A 25,746-nucleotide genomic window follows, 5' to 3' on the forward strand; every position below is an offset into this window, starting at 1 on the left:
ACTTGCTTCACTCTTCTTGCTAAGGATTACTATGGATATTCTGGGTCTCTTAATTTTCCAAAGTAATTTTATGATGCTTTTTCTAGTTCTATGAAGAATGGCAATGGGGTTTTTTTAATAGAAATTTCATTAAATCTGTATAACACTTTTGGTAATATGGCAATTTGACAATATTAATTCTGCCTATTCAAGAATATGGGGGATCTTTCCATTTTCTAAGTTCTTCCATTTCTTTCTTTAGTGCTCTGTAGTTTTCATTGTAGAGATCTTTCATCTCCTTTGTTACATTGATTCCTAAGTATATTACTATTTTTGAGGCTATTGAGAATGGAGTAGTTTTCCTAACTTCTATGCAGAGTATTCACCACTGATGTATAGAAATGCATTTGATTTATGGTTGTTGATTTTATAGCCTGCTACTTTGCTGAATTCATTTGTTAGCTCTAGAAGTTTTCTGGTGGAATTTTTGGATCCTCTATGTATAGAATTGTGTCATCAGCAAATAAGGATAGTCTGAATTCTTCTTTTTCAATTTATATCACTTTAATTTCTTAATTTCTTTTGTCTAATTGTTCTGGCTAGAACTTCCGGGATTGTGCTGAATAGAAATGGTGAAAGAGGGCATCACTGTCTTCTTCCAGTTTTTAGAGGAATACATTCAATTTGTCTCCTTTTAGAATGATATTGGCCTTGGGCTTAGTATAGATCGTTTTTACAATGTTGAGGTATGTTCTTACTATCCCTAGTTTTTCTAGTGTTTTAAACATACAGAGGTGCTGTATTTTGTCAAAAGCTTTTTCAGCATCTATTGAGATGATCACATAATTCTTATTTTTTAGTCTATTGATGTCATGAACTATGTTCATCGATTTTTTTATGTTGAGCCGAACTTGCATCCCTGGGATGAACCCTACTTAATCCTGGTGCACTATCTTTTTAATGCAATTTGGCAGAATTTTATTGTAATTCTATTTAAATAAAATTCAAGGGCATGTATAACTGAACTGTTAGAGTTTAGAAATCTAAAACATGTAGGTGAATGAAGAAAAAAAACCACAATGATAAGTCTACATTAAAAATCAGGAGAATGATTCTCCATGGTGGAGGGAGGGGGACAAGAAAAATTAAAAAAAAAATACAAGAGCTCTTGGTAATGCTCAGTTTCTCTTTCTGAACTTGAGTTTTGGGCATGTGGATACTAGCCTGCTACTTATCATAGCACGATAGATAGATAGATAGATAGATAGATAGATAGATAGATAGATAGATAGATAATACAATTTTCACAATGAATATCAATTGTGTTTCTTCATTCAAATTTATTTGGTGTTTAGATATCTGGATTATTTATCTTGTGCCATTATAAAAAGTAAAAAAAAAAAAACTGTTTACAGGGAAAACAGTACACTCTATTTATGACTCCTTCTCATAAAAGAAGTGAATTTTTTGTAGACCATCAGTAATCTCTGAATATGATCCAAATAGTATCTAACCATTAAATTTGACCAGACCTCAGGTAGAGTTCAGCAAGAAGTGCCCAGAGTAATGTCTCTCCTGTGTTGAGTTTCCTTCTTCACAGTGCAGGGCGCTCTCTACAGTGATTTCCCTTTGTGCTTTGTGCCCTAGTGGTCCACACACATCCATGTGAGCGTGTTGGTTTGGCATAAGAATGATCTAAAACACTAAACAGGAATATGCAATTTTAAATTGCGCATTGCTCAAACTTCAGTGTTTCAATGTCAGGACCAGTAACTCTGTTACTTAGATGTCATCAATTAAAACTTATTGATTTGGGGGACTTTGGTGTTTAACTAAAATTGACACAAATGCATGTCATGGGGAAAATTTAATGGGGAGGGTCTCAGTTTTGCTTCCTACAAGGATAAAGTGAGGAACATGAAAAACTTGTGATGTCCAGACCCTTCCACAGAGCAATTTAATCAAAATTGTTCTGGGCAAGAGCCAGCCATTGGCAGTTTGGAACACTCCCAGGTCACTCCTGTTGTAGCCTACTGGAGATCCACTGGTGCTGGGGCTCTCATATTCACTGGCCCATGATGGTAATACACTCTGGCTTTTATAGCTGTGCAAAAGAGTACTGTCATAGCTCCTAAATTTCTACTAAATTATTTCTTCTAGGAATCAAAAAGCCAAACTTCTATTTCTTCTTTTTGCACACTATCTTTCTTGCATGTGAAATACCTCCACATTCAGAAAAATATATTTATTTATCTATGTCATATTCTCCATGTTACCAACATGTGCCTTGAAAATAAAACCCAGTAAAACAGGTGTTTTCCACGCAAGCTAACATGACGAAAATATGTCAAGGGGCTTATTCCTTAAAGGGTTGAATTAAGACATAATGAAGATACATCGAAATGCTGTCACAGAGATACCCACTAGTCTCTGTTTCTTGACACACAGAGGACCACCTGATTGGTAAGAGTATTCCTCAGTTTAAGAACAGCAATCACCTGGCCATTAGCAATCACAGTCTTGTCCCCTTTGAGCTTTGACTCGATCCAAAATTTAGCAAGGAGTACACAGAATGATGTCTCATTTGCTTTAAACTTCCTCCTAAGAAAAATCCAATGTGCTATCTATAGTAACTTCCCATGTGCTTCATGCTTCATCCATGTTAATTGGTTCATTCCCATCCATGTGAGTCTGTTGGTTTTGATATTAGAGTAATCTAAAATAGTGAAGAAAATAATCAGCATTTCAACCTAAATTGCTCAAAGTTCAGTGTTTCCAATTCAGGATCATTATTTATGTAATATCAGTTGAAATTTAATTATCCTTGCAACTTCTCAATTGAATTTGGTACAAATGTATCTAATACAATTTAAGGAGCTGGACCTCAAGCTTTGCCACCCATCAGGAGAAGCCGAGGAGCATGAAAACTTCCGATGCCCAGACCCTGCCCTGCCACAGAGCAATTAAATCAGAGTTGTTCTGCACAGGGCAGCAGATTATCTATAGAAAGAGAGTGGTCTGTAATGAGAATGGACTCTGTCTTTTTTAGCTGTAGTGAAGCTTTTCTTAGCCTCTCCAAGTTTATATAGAAACCTCTCCCCTAACAATAAAAAAGTCTTTCTCTCTCTCTCTCTCTCTCTCTCTCTCTCTCTCTCTCTCTCTCTCTCTCTCTCTTTCTCTCTCTCTTCCCCGCCCCTTCAACAAATCCAGTGAAAATCTCCCCAGTCTAGACATAAAATTGTTTAAATCTTTCATGGTCTTTAGCTTTACAGATACAAGTCTATAAAATAGGAACAAGTAAATCAAGTGTTTGCTAATAAGTTAATGTGATTTAAATGTTACAAGGTTTTCTGCTTTTAAATGCTCTTAATTAAGACATTTCAGGATTCACAGGGTTACGGATGAGTCTCTGTCTGAACCCACAGGGGACCAGCTGACAGGTGAAAAACACTGTTCATTTTTGAAATATTAGTCACCTAGCCAATGACACAGGCATGTTTGCTGCAGCTGCCCAGCTGTGTCCAGCTGCTGCAGGCTTAGCACTACTGTCCACATGCTGCCTTGAACCCTTCACTCTGTCTCCGCTCCAACCAATGAGCTCATGTCCTTTGATCTAGGCAACTGCTCTCTATTGTTGTTTTTGTTTTGTTTTGCTTTAAATAAAGACCTAAATTCCAGCAGATCTGGATGCCAAGGCAGGAGGATCACAAGTTTGAGGCCCGCCTCAGCAACTGGGTGATATCTTATCTCAAAATAAAAAATAAAAAGGGCTGAGGATGTGACTCAGTGGTAAAGCATGTCTGGATTCAATCCCTAGTACCACCACCACCACCACCACCACCACCACCCCGCCCCCAGTAAAATAAAATACCTAAAGAGTGACATGGTCTAATCACACATTAAAAATGAAGCAGAGGCTCAGTCTATAGAGTTCATTGACTGAGCCTGGAGTAGTCAGGTGGGATGTAAATGAGAGTAAAAGGCATGTTTTATTTGAACTTTCTTGATGCTGTGACCAAAAGACCCAATAAGAACAGTTTTAGAGAAGGAAAAGTTTACTTGGGTTCACAGTTTTAGAAGTCTCAGTGACTCCATTCCTTGGGGCCCAGGTGAGGCAGGACATCAGAGCAGAAAGGTGTGGCAGAGGAAAGCAGCTCAGGACATGGCACCAGGAAGGAGAGAGAGAGAGAGAGAGAGAGAGAGAGAGAGAGAGAGAGAGAGAGAGAGAGATCCACAAAACAAGGACAAAATATAAGCCCCAAGGCACAACCTTAGTGACCTGTCTCCTCCAACCAAAACCTACCTGCCTTTAGTTACCACCCATTTAATTCACCCATTCAAGTGGACTGATGCACAGACCACGTTAAGACTTTCGTAACTCGGTCATTTTACCTCTGAACTTTCTTGCATTGTCTCACACATGAGCTTTGCAGGGGTAGGGGGGACACCTTATATCTAAACCATAGCAAGGCAGTAACACTGGGTCATCCCGCTTGGTTTGGCAGGTAAATATTAGAAATTGTGGATATGTATCAAAAAAAGAGAGGTGGTCAAAAACAGAAGGAAAATATACCCCCAGTACATTATGGCATAGCTAAGCTCTGCAGCCAACATCCCCAAAGAGGCCCTAAAAATGATTTCAAGGTTTATTTCTGGTAAATAAAATAAAATAAAATTTTATCCTTTGCTTTTACACCTTGAAACAGTTCAGGATTCCCATAAATTGTCTAGAAAATGGATTATGATTACAGTAGAGAAGGGGATGTGTCCAAATGGACTTGAATTTGAGCAAATGATCTGCATTTCACATTCAAGTCTTGGATCATCAGACCTTTTATGAATGAACCATCCAACTCAAGCATAAGTTACCCTCTTGGATCACCAGAAAGAACTATGGGCCTATATGAGTCATTATCACCCAAGAGTAGTCATGATATACTAGACAAAATGAGAATGAAGAATACGAACCAGGGGGCAGAATGTCATATGACACCTGTGGTTGAAGAAGCTATAGAAAGAAAGTTCTGGAAGAGCGGATAGATGAATCAGAAAAAGGAAATCATGTTTTCAATGCATCTTAAAAATTTAATGAGGAAATCAATCTTGTCTAATTTGATAATCACTTAAAAAAAAAAACAATAACAAGGAAAGGGATGTTGCAGGTGAAGACAGCGGCCCCTAAGCAGGGTATAAAAGGGGATATAGGACCAACAAACTTCCAAACCTTCCAAACCCACCTCCTGGAAACACCCCCAGAACCTCCAGTCTCTGACACCATGTGCAACTCCTGTTGTGGCTCCTGCTGCTCTGGCCAGGGCTGTGGTTGCTGCCAGCCCAGGTGCTGCCAGACCACCTGCTGCAGGACCACCTGCTGCCGCCCCAGCTGCTGTGGCTCCAGCTGCTGCAGCCCCTGCTGTGGAGGTTCCAGTGGCTGTGGCTCCTGCTGTTGCCACCCCATCTGCATTAGGACCACCTGCTGCCGCCCCAGCTGCTGTGGGTCCTGCTGTGGTGGTTCCAGTGGCTGTGGAGGTTCCAGTGGCTGTGGCTCCTGCTGCTGCCGCCCCATCTGCTGTAGGACCACCTGCTGCAGGACCACCTGCTGCCGCCCCAGCTGCTGCAGCCCCTGCTGTGGTGGGGGCAGCAGTGGCTGTGGCTCCAGCTGCTGCCAGCCCATCTGCTGCAGGACCACCTGCTGCCGCCCCAGCTGCTGTGGGTCCAGCTGCTGCAGCCCCTGCTGTGGAGGCTCCAGTGGCTGTGGCTCCAGTGGCTGTGGCTCCAGCTGCTGCCACCCCACCTGCCTCCAGACCACCTGCTGCAGGACCACCTGCTGCCGCCCCAGCTGCTGTGTGTCCAGCTGCTGCCGCCCAAGCTGTTGCTAACCCTCCTGCTGCTGTCCAGCCTGCTCTAGTGGATCTTGCTGCTGAGTGCTCTAACCTGCACTCTCCTACCTACTTCAGCTAATATTCTTGACGTGGTCTATCTGCGAGCCCAGTCATGAGAGGTCAAGTTCCAGCTGAGACCGATTTGGATCTGCAAACTACTCCCCTCTTCCCTACAGGTTACTGTCTCTCTCTCAACTGAACCCAAGTTTGAATTTTCTCTAAAACCTGTCAACTATCATGTCATCCCTCTGTAAATGTTTGCCCTCTGCCATATTTTCTTATCTGAAGATATTCTTGCATCTTAAATAAATCTGAATTTTGCAGCCATACAAAAATAAGGGCATCGTGTCTCCTTATTTTTCCTCTTCAATTATCATTTTTACTGTCTATTTTTCTGTAATTCATTTCTAAGGAACAGGATTCTAGCAAGTAATTTGAGGTGCTCAGTCTCTATTCTGTGAGCATTCCTGATGCAGAGAGATGCTTTCAAGACCAAAACCTGTATCTCCTGCCTAAGGACTTTCTCTGGATGCAGAGCAAGCTCTGGGCAGAAGGGTTAAGAACTTCTAGGAACAGAATTCAACCAGTGAGTGGTGCACAGATACTCTAGTGAAATTTCCCTTGAGTGAGTCCTTCCAGGCCTCCAAAGGTCCTCCGTGGGACTGGACCTTAGCTGCCCCCAGGAGTGTTCCGCTCATTATGTTACTCTCTATGGCCTTCTCTCACTGGCCAGGATCAATTCCCAAATTCCCTACAGTGTTTCCTGGCATTATCTACCAAGTAAACTACTTGCTCTGGATCCTCTGCTTTTCCAGGGGGCACCCAGTCTAAGACACCCATGTTCCTAATCTCAGCACCGGTGGTCTTCAAAAACATTTTTTCATGCAATCTGGCCTCAGCACCTGATTGTTTTGTTTCCTGTTTTCTAGGTTTGCAAACATAAATCTAGGAATGTTCATGTGATAAAAATGTCACAAGGGGTTTTCTCTTTAAATTGTTCTAATTAATTTAAAGATGTCATTGTAGGATGAAAACTTTGTCTCTGTATTCCTTGTACTTTCCTACTTTTTTGTATTGAGAGAGTCCTGATTTCTGGGAACTCCATAAGTCCTAGGTTATCAGTTCAGTTGATCACCGTATGATCTACTTTGTTAGGAATCATTAAAATGAAATCTTGGTGTTCATTAGTATTGCTTGAACTGGTGAGTTATCCACCCACCAACACAGAAACTCTCCCAGACATATGCCAATCTAAAGACAGAAAAGAAATAATCCTCCGTATAATTTATTTCAATTCTAGAACAAAACTAAATCATGAAGAAAAAGTATTACAACACTGGACTGCCTCTATGTTGCTGGAGCTTTCTGAAGTGACATTTGGGAGACTTCTAGAGTCATGTAAAATGTTCTCCATCTTGATCAGTGGGAAAGTTACACAGATGCATTCATTTATCAAAACCAAATAGTTCACATCAGGAGCTGGAAATGTAGCTCAGTGGCAGAGGACTTGCCTCGCAGACACCTGGTCCTGTATTCCATCCCCAGTATCACAAAAAACAAACAGCAAGAACTGCAGTACACTCAGAAGTTGTATACTTCACTGTATGTAAATTTTATTTGATCACACAACATGAAGATTGACAAGAAATGTTAATTTTGGAATATATCTACCAAATTGCATGTTAGCTAATTTGCTCTAAGCAAAACTATTTTCGTGAAATAACACTGTCATGAGCTCTTTGATGTTACTTCACCATACACTACTACAATTATGTGGGTGTGTGGTCCTCCCCGTACACTGTGAATTCCCATGGGAGGAGACTCTAAATCATATTTCTAACACCAATATGTGCCTCACAGATGATCTATTCAACCAATTTATTTTAGAAACAAGGCAGGAACTTGATCTAGGTGGGTTTTGCAAAGCTTTAATGGACAGTGTGAGCTATAGTCTAAGCCTGGTCCTTGAATCTTCAGGTTTTTGTTTGTTTGTTTTGGTACCAGGAATTGACCCCAAGGGTACTTAACCACTGAACCACATCTCCAGCCCTTTCTTGCATTTTATTTAGAGACAGGGTCTCGCTGAGTTGTTAAGAGTGCCTCGCTAAGTTCATAAGGCTGGCTTTGAACTCTCAGTCCTCTTGCCTCCGCCTCCAGAGTCACTGGGATTTTAGGTGTGCACCGCAGTGCCCAGCGGGTCTTTAGTATTAACAGCATTTGGGCACTTGCTAAAAAGCAGGGCCTGAGCCTCCCACCAACAATCAGAAATTCTGGGAGTCAGCCCTGCACTCTGTATTTCATATGCCCTCTGGATGATTTTGATACATGTGCAAGTTAAACTATCACTCAATAGAGGATAAGTGAAATTATAATACAATAAGGTGAAATTTGCTAAAATTCACTGACATTTTAGATTGACTCAAAAAAACTTGTGTCATGGGTTTCTCAGAAGTAAGAAGTTGCTCTGGAAGTAAGTTCTGAAGAGATGAATATTCATATTCAAAATACTTTCCTCCACTGATGAAATGAAAATTAACGGAGAAATAAAAATGAGGCTGTGTGTTCCAGAATTTAAGAGAGCAGCTGGAGAGACATATAGACATATAAGACCTCAAAGTAGAAATTTAAGAAACTGTGACACTAACCACACAGAGAAATTGCCTGTCAGCACTGAAGGCTGTAGCGCATGATCTGAAGTCTGAAACATCCGGAGAAACCCATTCCAGGGGTGCAGAGGTCACCAGCATCACACCTACCTGGAGCAGTCCCCTTCCTCATTGCTGAACAGTGACCCACCTAGAGGGCCAAACCTCTTGTCCCAGCAGATGACATATGAAGCCGATGGGCTTCCTCTCCATCAGTGGAAGAAATGCACAACTGAAAGTGTGACTGACCGACTCCCATGGTGACAAGGGATTCTGGAGGAGAGCGTGAAGAGTGTCATTCCAGACAGGTGCCAGTCCTCGGTGGGGGAGTCGAAGAGACTGTGGTCTGGAAGACGTCAACAAGTGGGGTCCAAAGGAAAAACAGATGGGTAGAGTTTGCTACTACCCGACAGAAAATTGTGTTCCTAACAAATTAACCCATTAAATAGACAAACATCATTATGTAATCGGATAATTACTTGGCTATTCAGGAAATGAAAAACAAGGAAACTACATCAACAACAGGAAAGCGGGGCCGTATATAAGAGGCACTGGCAGAAGAGAACTTCTAAACTCCAGAACTTCACCCTCCTGGAAACCCACCCAGAACCTTCAGTCTCTGACACCATGTGCAACTCCTGTTGTGGCTCCTGCTGCTCTGGCCAGGGCTATGGCTGCTGCCAGCCCAGGTGCTGCCAGACCACCTGCTGCAGGACCACCTGCTGCCGCCCCAGCTGCTGCAGGCCCTGCTGTGTGTCCAGCTGCTGCCGCCCCTCTTGCTCTGGTGGGTCCAGCTGCTGTGGCTCCAGCTGCTGCCACCCCTGCTGCTGCATCTCCAGCTGCTGCCGCCCCTCCTGTGACTCCTGCTGCTGCCAGACCTGCTGCCGCCTGCGTCCAGTCTGTGGCAATGTCTCCTGCCACACCACCTGCTATCGCCCCACCTGTGTCATCTCCACCTGCCCCCGCCCCATGTGCTGTGCCATCCCTGACTGCTGATCTCTTTCTGGAAAGCCTGTCACAGGGTGGATGCCTTTATTAGACACATGAAATACATGGCCAGCCACTGACGGGGAAAATAAGACTCTTGCCTGCCAACCCTTCTTCTGACAGGCATTCAGAGTTGCATTCAGATCCTTCAGGAAATAACAGATGCAAACACCTTGGGTAAAAGATTTTAACCCAAGCCCCAATTGCATCTATTTTTAGACAAGCAATGCCTTCCACTTAAGTGTACACTAATTGTGATGATCTCACATAGTGTTGTTTCTGTGTATTCTCAATAAACAGCCAGTTCCTGATATTGAAATCCCCTGGTTTGTTAATGATTTGATTGTGCATGTGTGTTTATGTATCACTTCACCCCAAGGCCCATCTTTCTCCAAGTGCAGGAGAGCATGCTTAAGAGCAGGGGCTCTTGATTCACCACCTGTGTTGGAATCAGGACTGCACTAAATGCTTCTTGTTACAACATGGGAGAAATTATTTTTATCAGATTATTTTTACCAGTTTATTTTTAGTTATACATAACATAGAATACATTTTGATATAATTATACAAGCATGGAATACACTTTATTCTAAATAGGACCTCATTCTTGTGGATGTACATGATGGTGGGATTCACTGTAGTGTATTCATGTAGCTACGTAGGAAAGTTATGCCATATTCATTCCACTATCTTTCCTTTTCCTTTCACTCCCCTTTATCTGATCTATCGAACTTCTGTTGCCCACCCTCTTATTGTGGGTTAGCTTCCACATATCAGAGAAAACATTTGACCTTTACCTTTTGGGAATTGGCTTATTTCACTTAGTGTAATCATCTCCAGATCCATTCATTTACTGGCAAATGTCACAAAGATTTTCTTTATCCATTCATCTGTTGAAGGTCCCCTAGGTTTGTTCCACATCTTGGCTATTGTGAATTGAGCTGCTGTAAACATTGATGTGGCTGCATCACTGTAGTATGCTGATTTTAAATCCTTTGGATATGTACCAAGGAGTGGGATAGCTGGGTCAAATTGTGGTTCCATTCCTGGTTTTTTGAGGAATCTGGCATAGTTGAGAACTTATCAACCTTTCTAGGCCTCAAGATTTATTTATTTCTCTGGGAATTAGGAATAACACATCACATTGTTTGAAGGACCTAATTCACATAACACAGTTAACACAGGCCTGTCACATAATATGGGTTCTCAAAATGATTTTTATTGTTACTGAGATATTACTCTGGGCCAGAACAATATCTTAGCATAGTGTTCTCTTTGACAGAATGGTAGGAAAAATGTATAAAACAGTTTTATTGTCCTTTATAACTTAAAATGAAGCTTTGGTATATCTTTCAAAGGTCTGTGTTAGACAGCTTTTCTGTTGCTGTGAACCAAAGATTTGACCAGAACAATTTAGAGGAGGAGAAGTTTATGTGTCACAGTCTCAGAGGTCTCAGTCCTTAGACAGCCAACTCCATCGCTCTGTGCATGACAGAGGCAGAACATCCTGGCAGAAGGAGAAACAGCTCAGGTCATGGCCCCAGGGAGGAGAGAGAGAGAGAGAGCAATCGCACTCCCCTCACCAAAACAAAATATAAACCCCCAAGTCACACCCTACCTGCCTGGAGTGACAACCCAGCTAATCCCTACCTGGAGATTAAGGCCCTGATTAGGTGAAAACTCTCATAACCCAATCATCCCACTGCTAAACTTTCTTGACTTGTCTCACACATGAGCTTTTAAGGGATACCTAAGCTAAACCATAATAATGTCCCTTAAAATTCGATTTGTTGAACATCGTGAAGGCACCTGTGTTTCACCTGACTGAATTATTTCTTCCAGTATGCTCCATGACTAGTATAAATAAATTTCCAGTGCCTTCCCTCCCACCCTCCATTCCTTCCTTTCTAAATATAAAAGTCTCTTCAGAACACAAAATGTACCTTCTAAATCAAAACTTCTGGAAATTTACGGATTTCATGGCAACTTCCCCATAAACATTTAAAATTTTATTTATAGATGCTCAAAATTTTAGAAGTTCCTGACTGAAATTCCTTCCTCGTTTCAGCTTCTTTAGTAATTGAGGTTTCTATATCGTTGTAAAATCATTTGGCTCTCTCGTTTGGGGCTCCCCTCACCTTCTTGGTCTTTGCTCAGAGAACATGGGAAGCCAACATGGCAGCCTGCATTGCAGGGGGTTGTGGGGCTGCAATCGACCTGGGTCAGAGCGTCAGAGCCCACAGGGTCCTGCTCCCTGTGCTTGCCCCTGTCTCCTGGCATTCTTGAGTTGGAATTTATTCCTCCATGGGAAAAAACAAATCCTGAAATTTCCAATAGAGAGGGAAAATATGTTACAATGAAGAAGAGCTTGCTCCACGTTCCAGTTCTATGTTGGAAGCATAGTCTACGTTTTACCACAGCCAGCCCAAGTGCCCATGGAATCACCAGCCAGTTTCTGGGGATATGCATTCAGACATCAGGAAAAGGACTTGGTGTTGCTTTTATCCTGAGGGATCATATTGAAGGACATGCTGTTGAAAAAAATTTTTGACCTGTATAATCCTCAAATCTATAAGATCCAAGTGGTCAACTTAGAGAAATGCCAGATGGTAGCCTAGGATACTGACAACATGCCCTTCTTGAAAACCGCACTTTAGATTTGAAGATGAAACCGGCGCTATCAGAGCCTCATCAAGAGGGTCTGTTAATGAGCTAAAAGTAAAAATGAGGCCTTGTAAGTCCTGGTCCAAACACTGGAAATGCCAAGATTTGCATATTAAAGGAATTATATTTGATCTTTGCGTAACTAAAGAACACATGAAAGAAAGTCAGAAGTGCAGTCAGCCACTGTTTGAGTTTGATATGATACGGGAATTTGATACTTCAAAACCTGAAGCTGCAAAATGGGATGAAATTGAAGCATCAAAACATCCCAGTTCTGAGAATGCATTTGATCACTCACCCAGGATGCATTGGTTCTTAAAGGACTTTTTGAAGCCAGTTTAATCCCATTAATAAGAAAAAGAGTCCTTAAATGAACTCAGCAATTCATTATTTCATAGCACTTTAAAAATAAAATTTGCACACCACCAACGACAACAATAAAAAGAGAACATGGGCAGGATATTGCTCTTTGAGACTCAGTTTTCTCATCATCAAAACTTAGGTAAGGGGCTGGGGATGTGGCTCAAGCGGTAGCGCGCTCGCCTGGCATGCGTGGGCCCGGGTTCAATCCTCAGCACCACATACCAACAAAGATGTTGTGTCTGCCGAGAACTAAAAAATAAATATTAAAAAAATTCTCTCTCTCTCTCTCCTCTCTCACTCTCTCTTTAAAAAAAAAAAAAAAAAAAAAACTTAGGTAAGAATGATCTTTCTTAGCTGGGAAAATGTGTCACAAGATGTACAATAAAATCATGTTTATACAAATAAAGGGGTTTATAAGTTTTGTTTTCATAATACAAAATATGATAAAAACATTTTAAATACAATACTTTAATTTTCCATACATTATATATTAGTATAGTCATATTTCCAAGTAACAAGTAAAATCAACCAAGAGTGGATTATTATTTCTAAAATTAAAAAAATAATAATAATAAAATTTAAGATGTCAAAAGACAAAACAAATAGAAGCTGGGTTTCACCTTAACATAGGTTGGGTGTTACATTATTTGAATATGAAAGACATTTTCAGCTCCACCCTTTCCACTTGATCTAAATTGTTCTACAGAGGACAGACCTGTCTTCCCATTTACCAGAATTAATAAATCTTTTATCCTTCCTTATGTTCTTCTTTGACAACATCTAATTACAGAATGCAAACCCTGGTGTTAACATGATACATTATTAGCTTGAGCTAAATCAAAGAATAGGGGTTTTATGTGTTCTTTTCAGTATCAAAGTATATGAGGCTTATAATTCCCTGTTTTTTACGAGAGCAGGAATGAGAAGAAACACTGAATCTATTTGCAAAGGTGTCAATACAGTTAAGGGAAAGCTCAGTAATAACAAGGAGAGTTTATAATAACCGGGAGCAGACCAGAAACCCTATACCATAATTTGGGTGAAGAGTGTGGCATGCAACATATCTTATATCAGTTCACACAGGCATTTAAGTACAGTAATTGCTTTCAGAGAGAGTTAAAGTGATGGTAGAGAGGTAAGGGTAGAAAAAAATCAAGGTACAGATAAAGTTATGAATGGAAAAGTGACTGGAGTGATTATTTTATGTTCACATGAACTTTATCTAAGTGTATAGTGGGAGTGGATTTTTAACTGAATAAAACATTGACGAAGTCAGTCCTTCACTCGGTTTTATTTGGTCATGTACCTTTGGAATTGGCTCCAGTCTGTCTAGTACTAAATACTGAGCAATGCAGAATTACAGAAGGGCAATGAGAGGTGCTTTAGTGTAGGAAACAGCTGAAGTGGGAGTCTTAATTCCCCTAAACTCCCATCTAATATTCCTGTCTGGCCAGGATATAAGAAAGACAGTTCCTGGAAGTTACTGATGGAATCTCAGTGAACAAACAAGGCAGGTCCCTGATGGCTTAGGTTGACCTAATGTATAGGAACTTTTCTGGGAAGCTCAAGCCCAGCAAGACTGCTATACCAGTCCAGTCAGATGCAAGTTACACGCTCACAGCAAGGAGCTCTGTATGTATCATTCCAGAAACACATCAAAATACATACGGGAACTTAGTGTATGGAAAGGTGGCATTTGCAATCATTAGGGAAAAGATGTATTGTTTAATAAATGGTTTGGGGTTATGGTCAGACCCAATTGCAAGCTATTTAAGCCTCATATCTTATACCTGTGTACGTTCCTAATGGAGAAAATATTTAAAAATACAAAGCATCAAACCTTGAAATTGAAAGATATTATGAGACATTGTTTATGTAAGTCTTTTAACTTACATAATATGACACAAACCCCAGAAATCATACAATCTAACTGCATCAGATGCAACATGCGGGTAAAGAAAATTTCCTTCACATCTGATTTTGCAGAAAGGCAGTATAATTGTAGTGATTGGAAAATTGGACCCAGTGCTGGGGTGGCAGGGAACAAGTCACTGCTCCCCTACTTACTGGTTTTTATCTTCCCTGGGCCTCAGATCCTCATCTGGAAGAGGGATGCTTGCAAAGTGTGTGCTTGTTACATTGTGGTTCCAGCACCCAGAAAAGTGCCCCGCCTACCACACTCAGAACCTGCAGAAGGAAGGGAAAAGACAGGGTTTCTATCACTCACCGTATTTGCATTTGGCTCGGGCTCCTGGGAGAACAAATACCCCACCCTCATCTTTTGATGTAAATATTTCTTCTTTGTCTCTAAGAAGACTTTTTTTTCAGATCCTTCCTTTTTAGGTACAACTTCCCCTTTCTGATTCATCGTTTAAATTTTTTATATTATTGGCTTTTAGGAGGTAGGGGCTATAAATCATATACATAGAAAGTCATAAAATATATAAACAAAGAGCTAAACTGGGATATCTTACCAAGACCCCTCTTGCTACATAGGTTGAATGTTGAATGCCCTCCAAAGGCTTAGATGTTAAAGGCTTGTCCCTGTGGTGCTGTTATTGGGAGATGGTGGGATCTTTGAGACATGAGACCTATTGGGAGGTCCTTTCATAATCAGGAGCTGTTCCTAAAGGGAACTATGGGACCCCAAACCTTTCCCCTTTCTCTCTTGCTTTTGTGCTCCTGCCACAAAGAACTGTCCCGCCACAGGCACAAAAGCAACCGCCAACTGATGACAGATTAGAGCCCCCAAAAGTATGAACCAAAAAAATTTTTATCTTTATAAGTTGATTATTTTAGGTTATTCTGTTATAATGATATAAAGCTCACACACCTCCTTATGCCACTCTCTTCCATTTTCCAAGTCTCTGCCAAATCTTTCTTTGACATTATTTTATTATTATCTTATAATAAATAAATTTATTCTTTCATAACAAAGATAACAACTTATCTTCATTATATCAATTGCCATTACTTGAGGCTGAGTGTCCACCTCTAACCCTGTCTTGCTTTAACCTTTTAAACAATATCTCTCCTCCGAAATCCAAGAATGTTTTGGAATTTGTAAAGGTAGATCAAAGCAATTGTTCAAAATGGCACAGGCATAAAGAGTACCTTACGTTCCTACCTAAAGGCTTTGCACAGCTCCCCAACATTGCTTCCATAACTCAAAGCCACCTCTCTTCTATTAATCTCAACTTACCTCTCGTTTCTCAAAACAGACCCAGCAGTACATCACCTTCATCAGTCACAAAGCCAGAGTTGAGTCCAGTCTCAATTGTATGGTTCCTTCTTTAAATCCACTTTCTCTCCATCTACTTGCATGATATGTGTTCTCAGAGGTCAATATGTGGCCCTTAAAGGACTTATCAGGTCATTCATTATGCACACATCTCCTTTATGAAAAACACATACTACACCAGGTCTTGTCATGAAAGAGGATTAAAGCAGAGTCCCTACCTTAATGGACTTTGTATTATATGGGGAGCCAATAGACAAATGCATTTGTGATAGAAAATCAAATCATAGAACTCATGAAATATATAAAACACAAAAAAAGCACAACGAAGACAGAACTTTGTTTTATGTAGAGCCAAAGAAGATAGGGAAGGAAAACAGTACTCAGACTCTCCAATTACAGACAACTAAGAGAATGTTGTGTTCACAAGCTACCCGCTCTCCAGGCAAAGGGAATATCCTCAAGGTAATTTGTTCTTTTCATATTTTATATATATACCTACAAAATTGCTAGAATTTTTAACTCAGAACATATGAAAATACTTAATAACATGTCAATAAAGAATGAGGATGACATATTTTTATATTCCAAAAGCTAGGTTAAAAATTACTATCTAAATTACTCTTCCTCAGCCTGGAGGACAATTCTGATAATAGACCCGGATCACTCCCAGATGACTCCTTAGTCCTTAAGACACTGAGTCACTGTTAACTGCTTCAAGATGCATCTCTGGGTGATGAGAATGAATACAGCTTAGAAATGTCCTGGAATTTCATTAGTTCACTGACCACCTAAAACACCACATGGATAGTGAGCTTCCTCATGTCTCACACCAAACAAGTGGAGCTTCTACTTCCTTTATTCGTCCCAGCATTCCGTCTGAACGAAGCTTGCATTTATCCACTAGAGAGCCCAGCCCTATCAGAAGCTCTCCCCAAATGACCTCCAGATGAGAAGCAGACCTGAGACCCACCTATGTAACATGATACCCAGAGTCTGAGCCATGTGATGCTACACCCAGGGGAGGAAAGAGAAGAGGTGATTCATGGGAGAACATTAGGGAACTTGAGAAATAGGAAATAATTTATCATTATACTTTGGGAGACTTCACTACAAAAATAGGATTTATTCAGTGCATTTGTGTCATGTAAACAAAAACAAGGAAATTGTCTTTTCATAATTATAGAAATTCCTCAGCTGGGTATAAAAGAGGACAGGTACCAAGAAGACTCCAAAACTCATAACTCATCCTCCTGCAAACCCACCCAGAACCTCCACCCTCTGACACCATGGTCAACTCCTGTTCTGGCTCCGTCTGCTCTGATCAGGGCTGTGGCGAAGACCTCTGCCAGGAGACCTGCTGCCAGCCCAGCTGCTGCCAGACCACCTGCTGCAGAACCACCTGCTGCCGCCCCAGCTGCTGTAGCTCCAGCAGCTGCCGCCCCTGCTGTGGTGGTTCCAGTGGCTGTGGCTCTAGCTGCTGTCGCCCCACCTGCCTCCAGACCACCTGCTGTAGGACCACCTGCTGCCACCCCAGCTGCTGTGGCTCCAGCAGCTGCCGCCCCTGCTGTGGTAGTTCCAGTGGCTGTGGCTCTAGCTGCTGTCGCCCCACCTGCTGCCAGACCACCTGCTGCCGCCCCAGCTGCTGTGGCTCCAGCTGCTGCCGCCCCTGCTGTGGTAGTTCCAGTGGCTGTAGTGGATCCAGTGGCTGTGGCTCTAGCTGCTGTCGCCCCACCTGCTGCAGGACGCCCTGCTGTCGCCCCAGTTGCAGTGTGTCCAGCTGCTGCCGCCCTACTTGCTGCCAGACCACCTGCTGCAGGACGCCCTGCTGTCGCCCCAGCTGCTGTGTGTCCAGCTGCTGTCGCCCTACTTGCTGCCAGACCACCTGCTGCCGCCCCACCTGCTCCAGTGGTTCTTGCTGCTGAATGCTCTGACCTGTCCTCTCCTGTTCTTCACCAACCAATATTCTCTATGTGATCCACGTCTGAGGCCAGTCACGAAAGGCCGATGGTGAAACTTGTGTTCCAACAAGGATTTTGGTTTCCACATATGCTGCCTTCTGTCCTGCCAGGTTACTAACCCCCCCGCCCCCAACTGAACACAACTTTGAATTTTCCCTAGAGTCTGTCAATTATCAGACCATTCCCATGGAAGTATTTGCTCTCTGTCATATTTTCTACCTTGAATAAATCCAAATTTTTCAGTCATACAAATTCAACGGCATCGTGTCTCCTTATTTTTCCTTCTTCAATTGTTGTCCCCTGACAGTTTTTTTGGCAGTTCGTCTCTAAAGAACAAAAAGCCCATAGCAGATGGCTTGAGGTGCTCCACCTCTTCTGTGAGCACCACTCTTTCTAACACAGGAAGGTGTATTAGTGGGCATCTGATGCATACTCCCTGCCTGAGGACTTTCTCTGAGAAGGCAATTCGAAGCCCACAGGAGCAGAGCTAATCCAGGGAAAGGTGTTGGTGAACAAATGCTCTCTAGCTCAATTCCCCTGGGCGACTCCTTCCAGTCCTCCACAGGTGCTCCATGGGAGGGATCTCAGCTGCCTCCAGTGGTGTTCTGCTCATTATGGAACCCTCCACTAGCTTCCCTCACTGCCCTGGGTCATTTCCCAAGTTTCCTACAGTGCTTCCTAGGATCCTTTCCCAAACTGCTTGCTGTCAAACCCCTGTATCTTGGGTTACTCTAGGAGGCACCCCAACTAAGACACCCACATGCCTAATCTCAATGTTGGTGCATTTCAACACTTTTTTTTCATACTGTAGGGATGGTTACCATTGTGTCAGGGTCAAGTCTTGGGTTACTATATGATAAACTGGGTGTGGTGCTAGGAGTGAATGCAGGACTGATGCATGGCAGAAAGCCCTGAACCACCGAGCTACATCCCTGGCCCAGAACATTAGTATACTGAGAGCTAGGAATCAACCACCACAGTAGTTACTCTCATCCTAAAAAAAAAAAAAAAAAAAAAGCTGTGTTTAATGAGAAAAAAGCTGTGTTTAATGAGGTGTCATCTCTGATTTGTGTGCTAGGTGCAATTCACTCAAGGAGGAATTAGAAACAAGTATTTTGAAAGAAAAATTGAACAAAGAAATTGTTCTCTAGAGAAATCCAGAAGAAGCTGTGGGAAGCAAGTTAAAGCAATAGAAGCATCTGGGCCAAAATATGCTATCAGTGAATTCTACCCCATCTCCTCCACTCCAAGAAAGTTCTAGAGTGTGAGTGGGAGCACAGCTCTGCCTCTCCTGGAGGCCAGATGGCTGGACTCAGCACAACTTTCCAGGCCTTGCTTTTCTGTATTAGTGTATTCTAACTATTAGGGACATGGCCCAACATGATGGTCATTGGTTTACATGTCTACGTCATCCTGAAGAACAGGGCTCCATCCTCAGAGGAGGTCATTACCAAGCTGGCACCTCTGCCATGGGTATCAAGAAAGGCTGTCATCACAGGATCTATTCAACTGCTTCCAGAAAGTGAGGAATAATATGGGAACAGTGGGCTTCCATGATCATATATTAATTGTCCTACGTCCTTTGCTATAGGTTTGGGTCTGTTAATCCCAGATGCAGTGATTTAAGATTCCATAGATCAGATAGATTTGAGGGCCAATCCCATGGCCCTGCAAACTAAAAGGCAGACACTTAACCCAGACTAGATGTCAACCTCACTCAGAAACAAATAACCGACTAATGTCCCAGGGGTGGTACCTTACCAGGGTCTCTGTGTTGGACTCTTGATGGATGGTTAGGTATCCAAATGAGAATGTCCTGGCATTCTCTCCAGCTGGGACTCTTAAATGTGGCAGTAGTGTGGCAATCCTTGAATGCTTTGTTGAATTTATCTCCCATCTTCAAGGGCATCTTATGAGGTATCTTTGGTATTTAGGTTTCTTGTACATCAGACGTGACTAAACTGATGTCTTCAATATCACAGATCAGTATGGTGTTCTGTGCAGTGTCTAGAACGCCCACTTCATTGTGAATTGTACTGGGTGCAAAAAGATTTACCTAGCCCTGGGTCAAGGCAGGGAGTTGACCCTGATGTTGGTTCCATGTGACCTGGATCCACTCCGGCCTCTCCTTCCTTAGGAATCCTGAAGGTTTTATTTTCAAGTTCAGTTCCCACATAGCCCATTCCAGAGACCATACTGTAGCCAGGACTCTACATCCAGCACATCAGCTTCAAGTGGATCTTTTATTTGACAAGTCTTACGGTCATGCACTGTCAGCAATGATGAGGCATCTGATCTTTGTGGATCCTGAACTAGTGAATTCTCTGAAAATAATATGGGTTTCAATGCCCGGTCCTTATTTAAATTTTTGATGGTGGCCCTAATCTCTAATTTTTATTTACTAGCTTTCCTGTGGGATGGTAGCAAGGGTTGGGCTGTACCTAGGGGTTTTGTCTGGCCTTTTCTACTATAATATTCTTACTCTGTAGTTCAAGGAAAGAATGTGCTGGGGTTTTTGTTTGTGAGCAGGTTAAACGACCACCAGATATTTCTGTGGACTCAGTGGACAAAATGTGACACTCATCTGGGCCAAGACTCCAATTGTTTTCTGACCATCATAGCTGTATTCTAATGGGCACCATGTTGGCATTTGGATTTCAGTTATCAGTATCAATTATACTTTGCTATCTGAAAATACCCAAATATATGGGTGTTCCTGAATAGATTGCTGAAGATATCTTAGCAAATGGAATACAGGTAGATTTTAGAGGTAATATATGTTTGCCGTGGTCCCTTCTCCTGAAGGATTGGTCTCTCTGTTCAGGTGATGGGTCATAGGTCTGACAACTCTATAGGATGCCAGTCTTGCTTTCCATTGGAACAACTCTCCTTAGCCCCTTTGTTCATTTTATCTTAACCTCTTTTAAATTTACATAGACACATACATATACTCTAATAGAGATTCTGATCCTCAGAGCCTACAATTATGCCTATACTATTTTGGGCCTCCCATATCCTATTGTGAGGCAATGCATATTCTGTTATTCCTATTCATGGATCCCTATAAGTTAAATACTCTTCTGCCCCAGTTGCCACTCCTAATTTGCGGCCCATCCCATGGCTTTCTCCATGTTAATTCTTGCATTTAAATGTCTCCCTCTCACCTTTGCTATTCTTTAATCTTAACAATTCCCATTGTCCTTGAGGTGCTCAGTTCTAGAACTGTAATTCTTACCACAAGCTCCCATTTTGGAGAAAAGGCAACTGAATTTGTCACTGATAATGTTCAGCGACCTTCTTGCTTGGTCTTGCCTTGCGGTGTTAGTAAACAGAGTCTCACCTGGGAACACAGCCTGTTGGGTTTTCAGGCCTTGTGATTAGATATATTCTAGTCTATCCTCCTTTATCCAACCTTTGGCCTTTCTTCTTCTTCTGTAGGTTGTGCAGAAAACAGATAAATCTGGATAAGCTGTCCATTTTCATGCAAGCATCTTAAAACTTAGGACCTTAAAATACATTTATTATCTCACAGTTTTTGTGCATCAACAATAGCCAGGCTGCATTCTCCACTTTATAGGGTTTACGAGGCCTCAATCAAGAAGTTAGCTCACACTGGGGTCTCCTGTGAGGAGCTGATTCAGAAGGATCAACGGCTCAGTTCACTCCTGTGGTTGCTGAGGGTGTTCCTGGAGGCTATGGGATGGGAGCCTCAGGCCTTATTGACTGTGGTGAGGAGGCCCTCCTCAGCTCTTTCCCAAGTGCATTACTCCCACGCAGCAGCTGGAGTCATCAAAGCCAGTGACAGAGGGAGAATCTGTAAGAGAAGATGGGCTAGCTAGAGGAAAGTCAGGTCTCTTCTAACTTAGTCACTGGATGCTGCCATATGCTGTTGATTAGAAGGAAGTTCAGTCAGGGGAGGAGATTACTCAGACCACCGTATTAGTCAGCTTCACATGAGTGAATTCGCTCCAAAGAGTAAAGTTTCATTTGGCTGACCATTCTGGAGGTTCCTTTCTTTGGGGCCTCTGGCGAGGGCACTGGATGGTCATGCCAGGGAGCACATCCCAGAGCAAACTATTCCCACCCCCAGCTAGGAAGGAAACAGAAAGGGCTGAGGTCACTCAATCCCTTTGGAGGGCACGCCCCCACTGACCTGAGAGCTTCCTATGGACCCTCAAAGTCGGCATCATCTCCCAATTTGACCACCCTGGGGACGGAGGCTTGACCACACGGAACATTAGGGATACACCGTGCGTAACTCAAAGCACAACACCATGAGATCACTGGGTGAGATCACTGGGGCTGCTTTACGGGCTGCCACTCTTGGCTAGTATATAATATGGAGCCAAGAATGCGTTGGAAAAGACAGAGTAAGATTCTATTTATAGAAGATCAAAAGGCGTGTAAAATTAAACCCCCGAGTTTGGGAATGCAGATGTAGGTGGGTAAAGTGTAAAGGAAAACAAAAAATAAATAAATTTAAAAATCAGGATAGTGATTCTTCATGGTGGGGAGAGGGAGATGGATGGGGTCAAAAAAGACATACAGGAGCCCTTTTGGGTGATGGCCACTTTCTTTTTGGACTTGAACTTTGAGGGCATAGATACTTGCTTAATAATTATAATTATGTGCCTTATATACTTTTCACTATATTTATGATTTTCACAATAAAGAGTGTTAATCATTCAGGAGAACTGAAATGTTCTCTCAAAGATTAAAAATAAGTTTAGATAAGCAATGAATGAAGATATTTGAAGGACATAAATTCAATCAATGGAAAGTGAAATATTTTTATTACTATATTTTTCCACATTTTTTTATTGGTGCATTATAGTTGTACATATTGATGAGATTTGTTCATACATGCACACAATACACGCTATAAAATCTAACTTGGCCAATATCTATTACTTTAAATATTGTTCTGATTACCTATACCACTTCTTATCAAGATTGGAAATACTGTGTGTGTGTGTGTATGTGTGTGTGTGTGTATTATAAAATGTTTAAATGGAACTTGATTTCAGTTGTCAAGTAAAATAGTTGAATTGAAAACAGGTTAATTTTCCTGCCAGACCTGGTGGCGCACTCTTGAAATCCCAGCAGCTCAGGAGGCTGAGGCAGGAGGATCATGAGTTCAAAGCCAGCTGCAGCAATTTAGGAAGGCCCCAAGCAACACAGCGAGACCCTGTCTCTAAAAAAAAATATAAAAAATACTGGGGATGTGGCTCAGTGGTTGAGAACCCCTGGGTTCAATCCCCAGTATCAAAAAAAAAAAAAAAGTTAATTTTCCTATCCATTAAACATTGCTACTATATCCCTATTTAAATCATGATGTTATAATAACAGCATAGTTCACTTCCTTTTTAGCTATGAACACAAAACCTATGATGTATTTATTGTTTCTCTATATCAAAATGGATTATACTGTCATGTATAATGAAAAGAATCAATTAAAAAAGGTTGTGCACTAATATTATGTAAGTAACATCTGACAAGAAGTCTACTTTGCATGCCATTCTTTAAAGAATATACTAACAGGATGTGTCCATTCTGCTCCCAGACATAACCTAATTCCTTGATGGTGCTTGCAAATATCAGTTAGGTCCATCTCATTCAAATTTCTTTGTAGTCTCTTTAATTTATTTTTTATTAGTTGTTTTTAGTTATACATAACAGTAGGATTCATTTTGACATAGTGATAAAAGCATGGAATATAATTTGCTCTAATTCAGTTTTTGTTCTTCTGCCCATTGCACTCTAAAAAGACAAGGAAAAATTGGTTAGCGGGGAAAAAAATTACTCTCCATCTCCTGCACTGTCATATAAGAGGTACAGTTTGGATAAAACTTAGATAATTTTTAAGTATGATCTGGATGTTAACTATTCATTCTATTTTAATAGACCCTGGACAAAATTTAGCAAGAAGTACTTAGAGTGATGCGTTCTGGGTTTCCTCCGTTGAAACCCATTGTACACAGGGATTTCCACTGTGCTTTGTGCTGTGCTGGACCATTCTGGTCCATGTGGGTCTGTTGGTTTTAGTGCTAAGGGGAAATGAAACAGTAAAGAGGAATATCAGAGGTTCAGCTGTCCTTGCTCCAAGTTCAATGTTTCCAATTCAGGATCATTTTCTCTATAATTTAGATGCCATCATTAAAATTATTTTTTGCAAGTGTTCTCAATTGAAACTGAAACAAATGGATGAAATACAGGCAATTTAAGGAGCAGGGTCTCAGCTTTGCTGCTCATCAGGAAAACCTGAAGATCATGAAAAGCTTCCAAAGTCCAGACCCTGCCCAAGAACAATTAAATCAAAATAGAAAAGGAAAATGGAAAGGGAAGGAGCATTGGCAGTGTTTGACACTCCCTGGGTGACTCCAATATGCAGCCAGCTGTGAGAATCACCAGTTTAGGGACTGTAAATACCTATACATTGGTCTATGAATGTGATGTGTGCCCCCTTTTCAGCTGTGGTGAAAAGATTTTGTTAGATTCCTCAAATTTATATAGAGACCTTTCCCTTGGTAATCAAAACATCTTTCTTCGTTGTCTTAATTTTTTCCTCTGTCCCTCTTGCACAGCAAATTCAATAAAATATTTCTCCACTCAGAATATTTAAATATTTCACATTCTCCCATTTTCCCAACACATCCTTTAAAAATATGAACCAGTAAATTAGGTATTTGCTAAGCAAGCTAACATGATAGAAATATGTCAAGGGGCTTATTTTATAAGTGAGTGTAATTAAGACTTAATAAAGACACTTAAGGATGCCATCATAGAGGTATCAACTAATCTTTATCTAGCTGTTTCTTGATCCACAGGGCACCAACTGATGTCCTGGCAGCATTTCGTTTTTCCATATTTTTCATTGATACATTTCAATTATACATGATGATGGGATTCATTGTTATATATTTTTTCATGTGTACACAATATAACAAAAAAATTGACCAATATCATTCCCTAATTTCCCCTTTCTAGGAACATGAGTCACCTTAGCCATTTGTATTTGCAATTTTGAGCCCTTTAAGATTTTACTCCATCTTCATTATGAATAAGTGTCAGCTGAAATCCATTGATTTACATGTTTGCTTGAACTCTCTGATTTTCTTTTGGTTTGTTTGCTTTTTGGAAAATAAAGACCAAATAATAAAATCCAATCAAAAACCTCAATACTGACAAAGCACGCTACAATACAGCTTCAGAATCCAGGGAGAGCAAAGCAGTAGGGTGTGAGTTACATAAGGGTCCAGGACTCTCAATCATCTAAATTAAGTTGGCAAGTGTGTTCTGGAAACAGAAATTAGTCAATAGGACCTGTTAAAACCACAAAGGCAGGAAGTCAAAAACAGAAGGGAACACTTCCCCACCACCAGGAGAGTTGAGGGAGTAGCTGATGTGTACAGTCAACTTCCCTAAGAGAACCTAAAAATAATTTCGGAAGGTTTACTTCGTGGGAAAAAAAAATATCCAGTTTCAGCACTAAGGCTTTCACCTTACAATCGTTCTGTTACAAACGATCTTGGGATCATTCTGTGGATCCCAAGAAAAGATCTAGGAAAGAGGTCATGATTGACAGTGGGGAATGGGAACCCGTACTTACAGACTTTTCTGTTCTCATGCCAGTGATCTATTTTGCATCTCTAAATCTTCGTTTCCCAACAGACCCCTAATGAATAAGCCATCAGACTATAATCCACCTTTATCCTTCTGTGTCCCCCAAAAGAATTATGGGACTCTAAGGTCATTATGATCCAAAGGCTGAAATGAAGTTCCACACAAACTGATACTGAAGCCTCCAGGACAGGGAGAGAGTGACACCCAGAACGTCTTTGAAGAAGCTCCAGCAAGAAACACACTTCAAAGGTGATTTCAAAAGAGCTAAAGAATGAAATCTAACACATCAGGAAAAGGAAATGATGTTTTCCAATCAATCTGAAGATGTAAACAAAAATAAACAGGCCTAATTTGATAATTGCCTATTTACTAATACAAACAATGACAAGGAAAGGGTGTTGCAT

General features: G+C 41.3%; 1 protein-coding gene and 2 pseudogenes across 2 annotated transcripts; all 3 read left to right on the top strand.

The window, feature by feature from the left end:
• The first annotated feature begins 5,255 nt into the window (after positions 1 to 5,255).
• Positions 5,256 to 9,502, top strand: LOC101973612 (uncharacterized; annotated as a pseudogene).
• A 2,166-nt stretch (positions 9,503 to 11,668) lies between these two features.
• On the top strand, positions 11,669 to 12,499 carry LOC101973329 (large ribosomal subunit protein bL19m pseudogene; annotated as a pseudogene).
• A 4,548-nt stretch (positions 12,500 to 17,047) lies between these two features.
• LOC101973039 (uncharacterized) lies at positions 17,048 to 17,683 on the top strand. 2 transcript variants are annotated; one of them, XM_078041231.1, is made up of 2 exons: positions 17,048 to 17,297; positions 17,466 to 17,683. In XM_078041231.1, the coding sequence occupies exons 1-2, from the start codon at positions 17,048 to 17,050 to the stop codon at positions 17,681 to 17,683; spliced, it is 468 nt and encodes a 155-aa protein (XP_077897357.1). The 2 variants fall into 2 exon arrangements, with proteins under 2 accessions (XP_077897357.1, XP_077897356.1); XM_078041230.1 differs by having other exon boundaries at positions 17,048 to 17,683.
• Positions 17,684 to 25,746: the final 8,063 nt, after the last annotated feature.

The sequence above is a fragment of the Ictidomys tridecemlineatus genome, chromosome 3 (genome assembly GCF_052094955.1).
Source record: "Ictidomys tridecemlineatus isolate mIctTri1 chromosome 3, mIctTri1.hap1, whole genome shotgun sequence".
Classification (NCBI taxonomy): Eukaryota; Metazoa; Chordata; class Mammalia; order Rodentia; family Sciuridae; genus Ictidomys; species Ictidomys tridecemlineatus.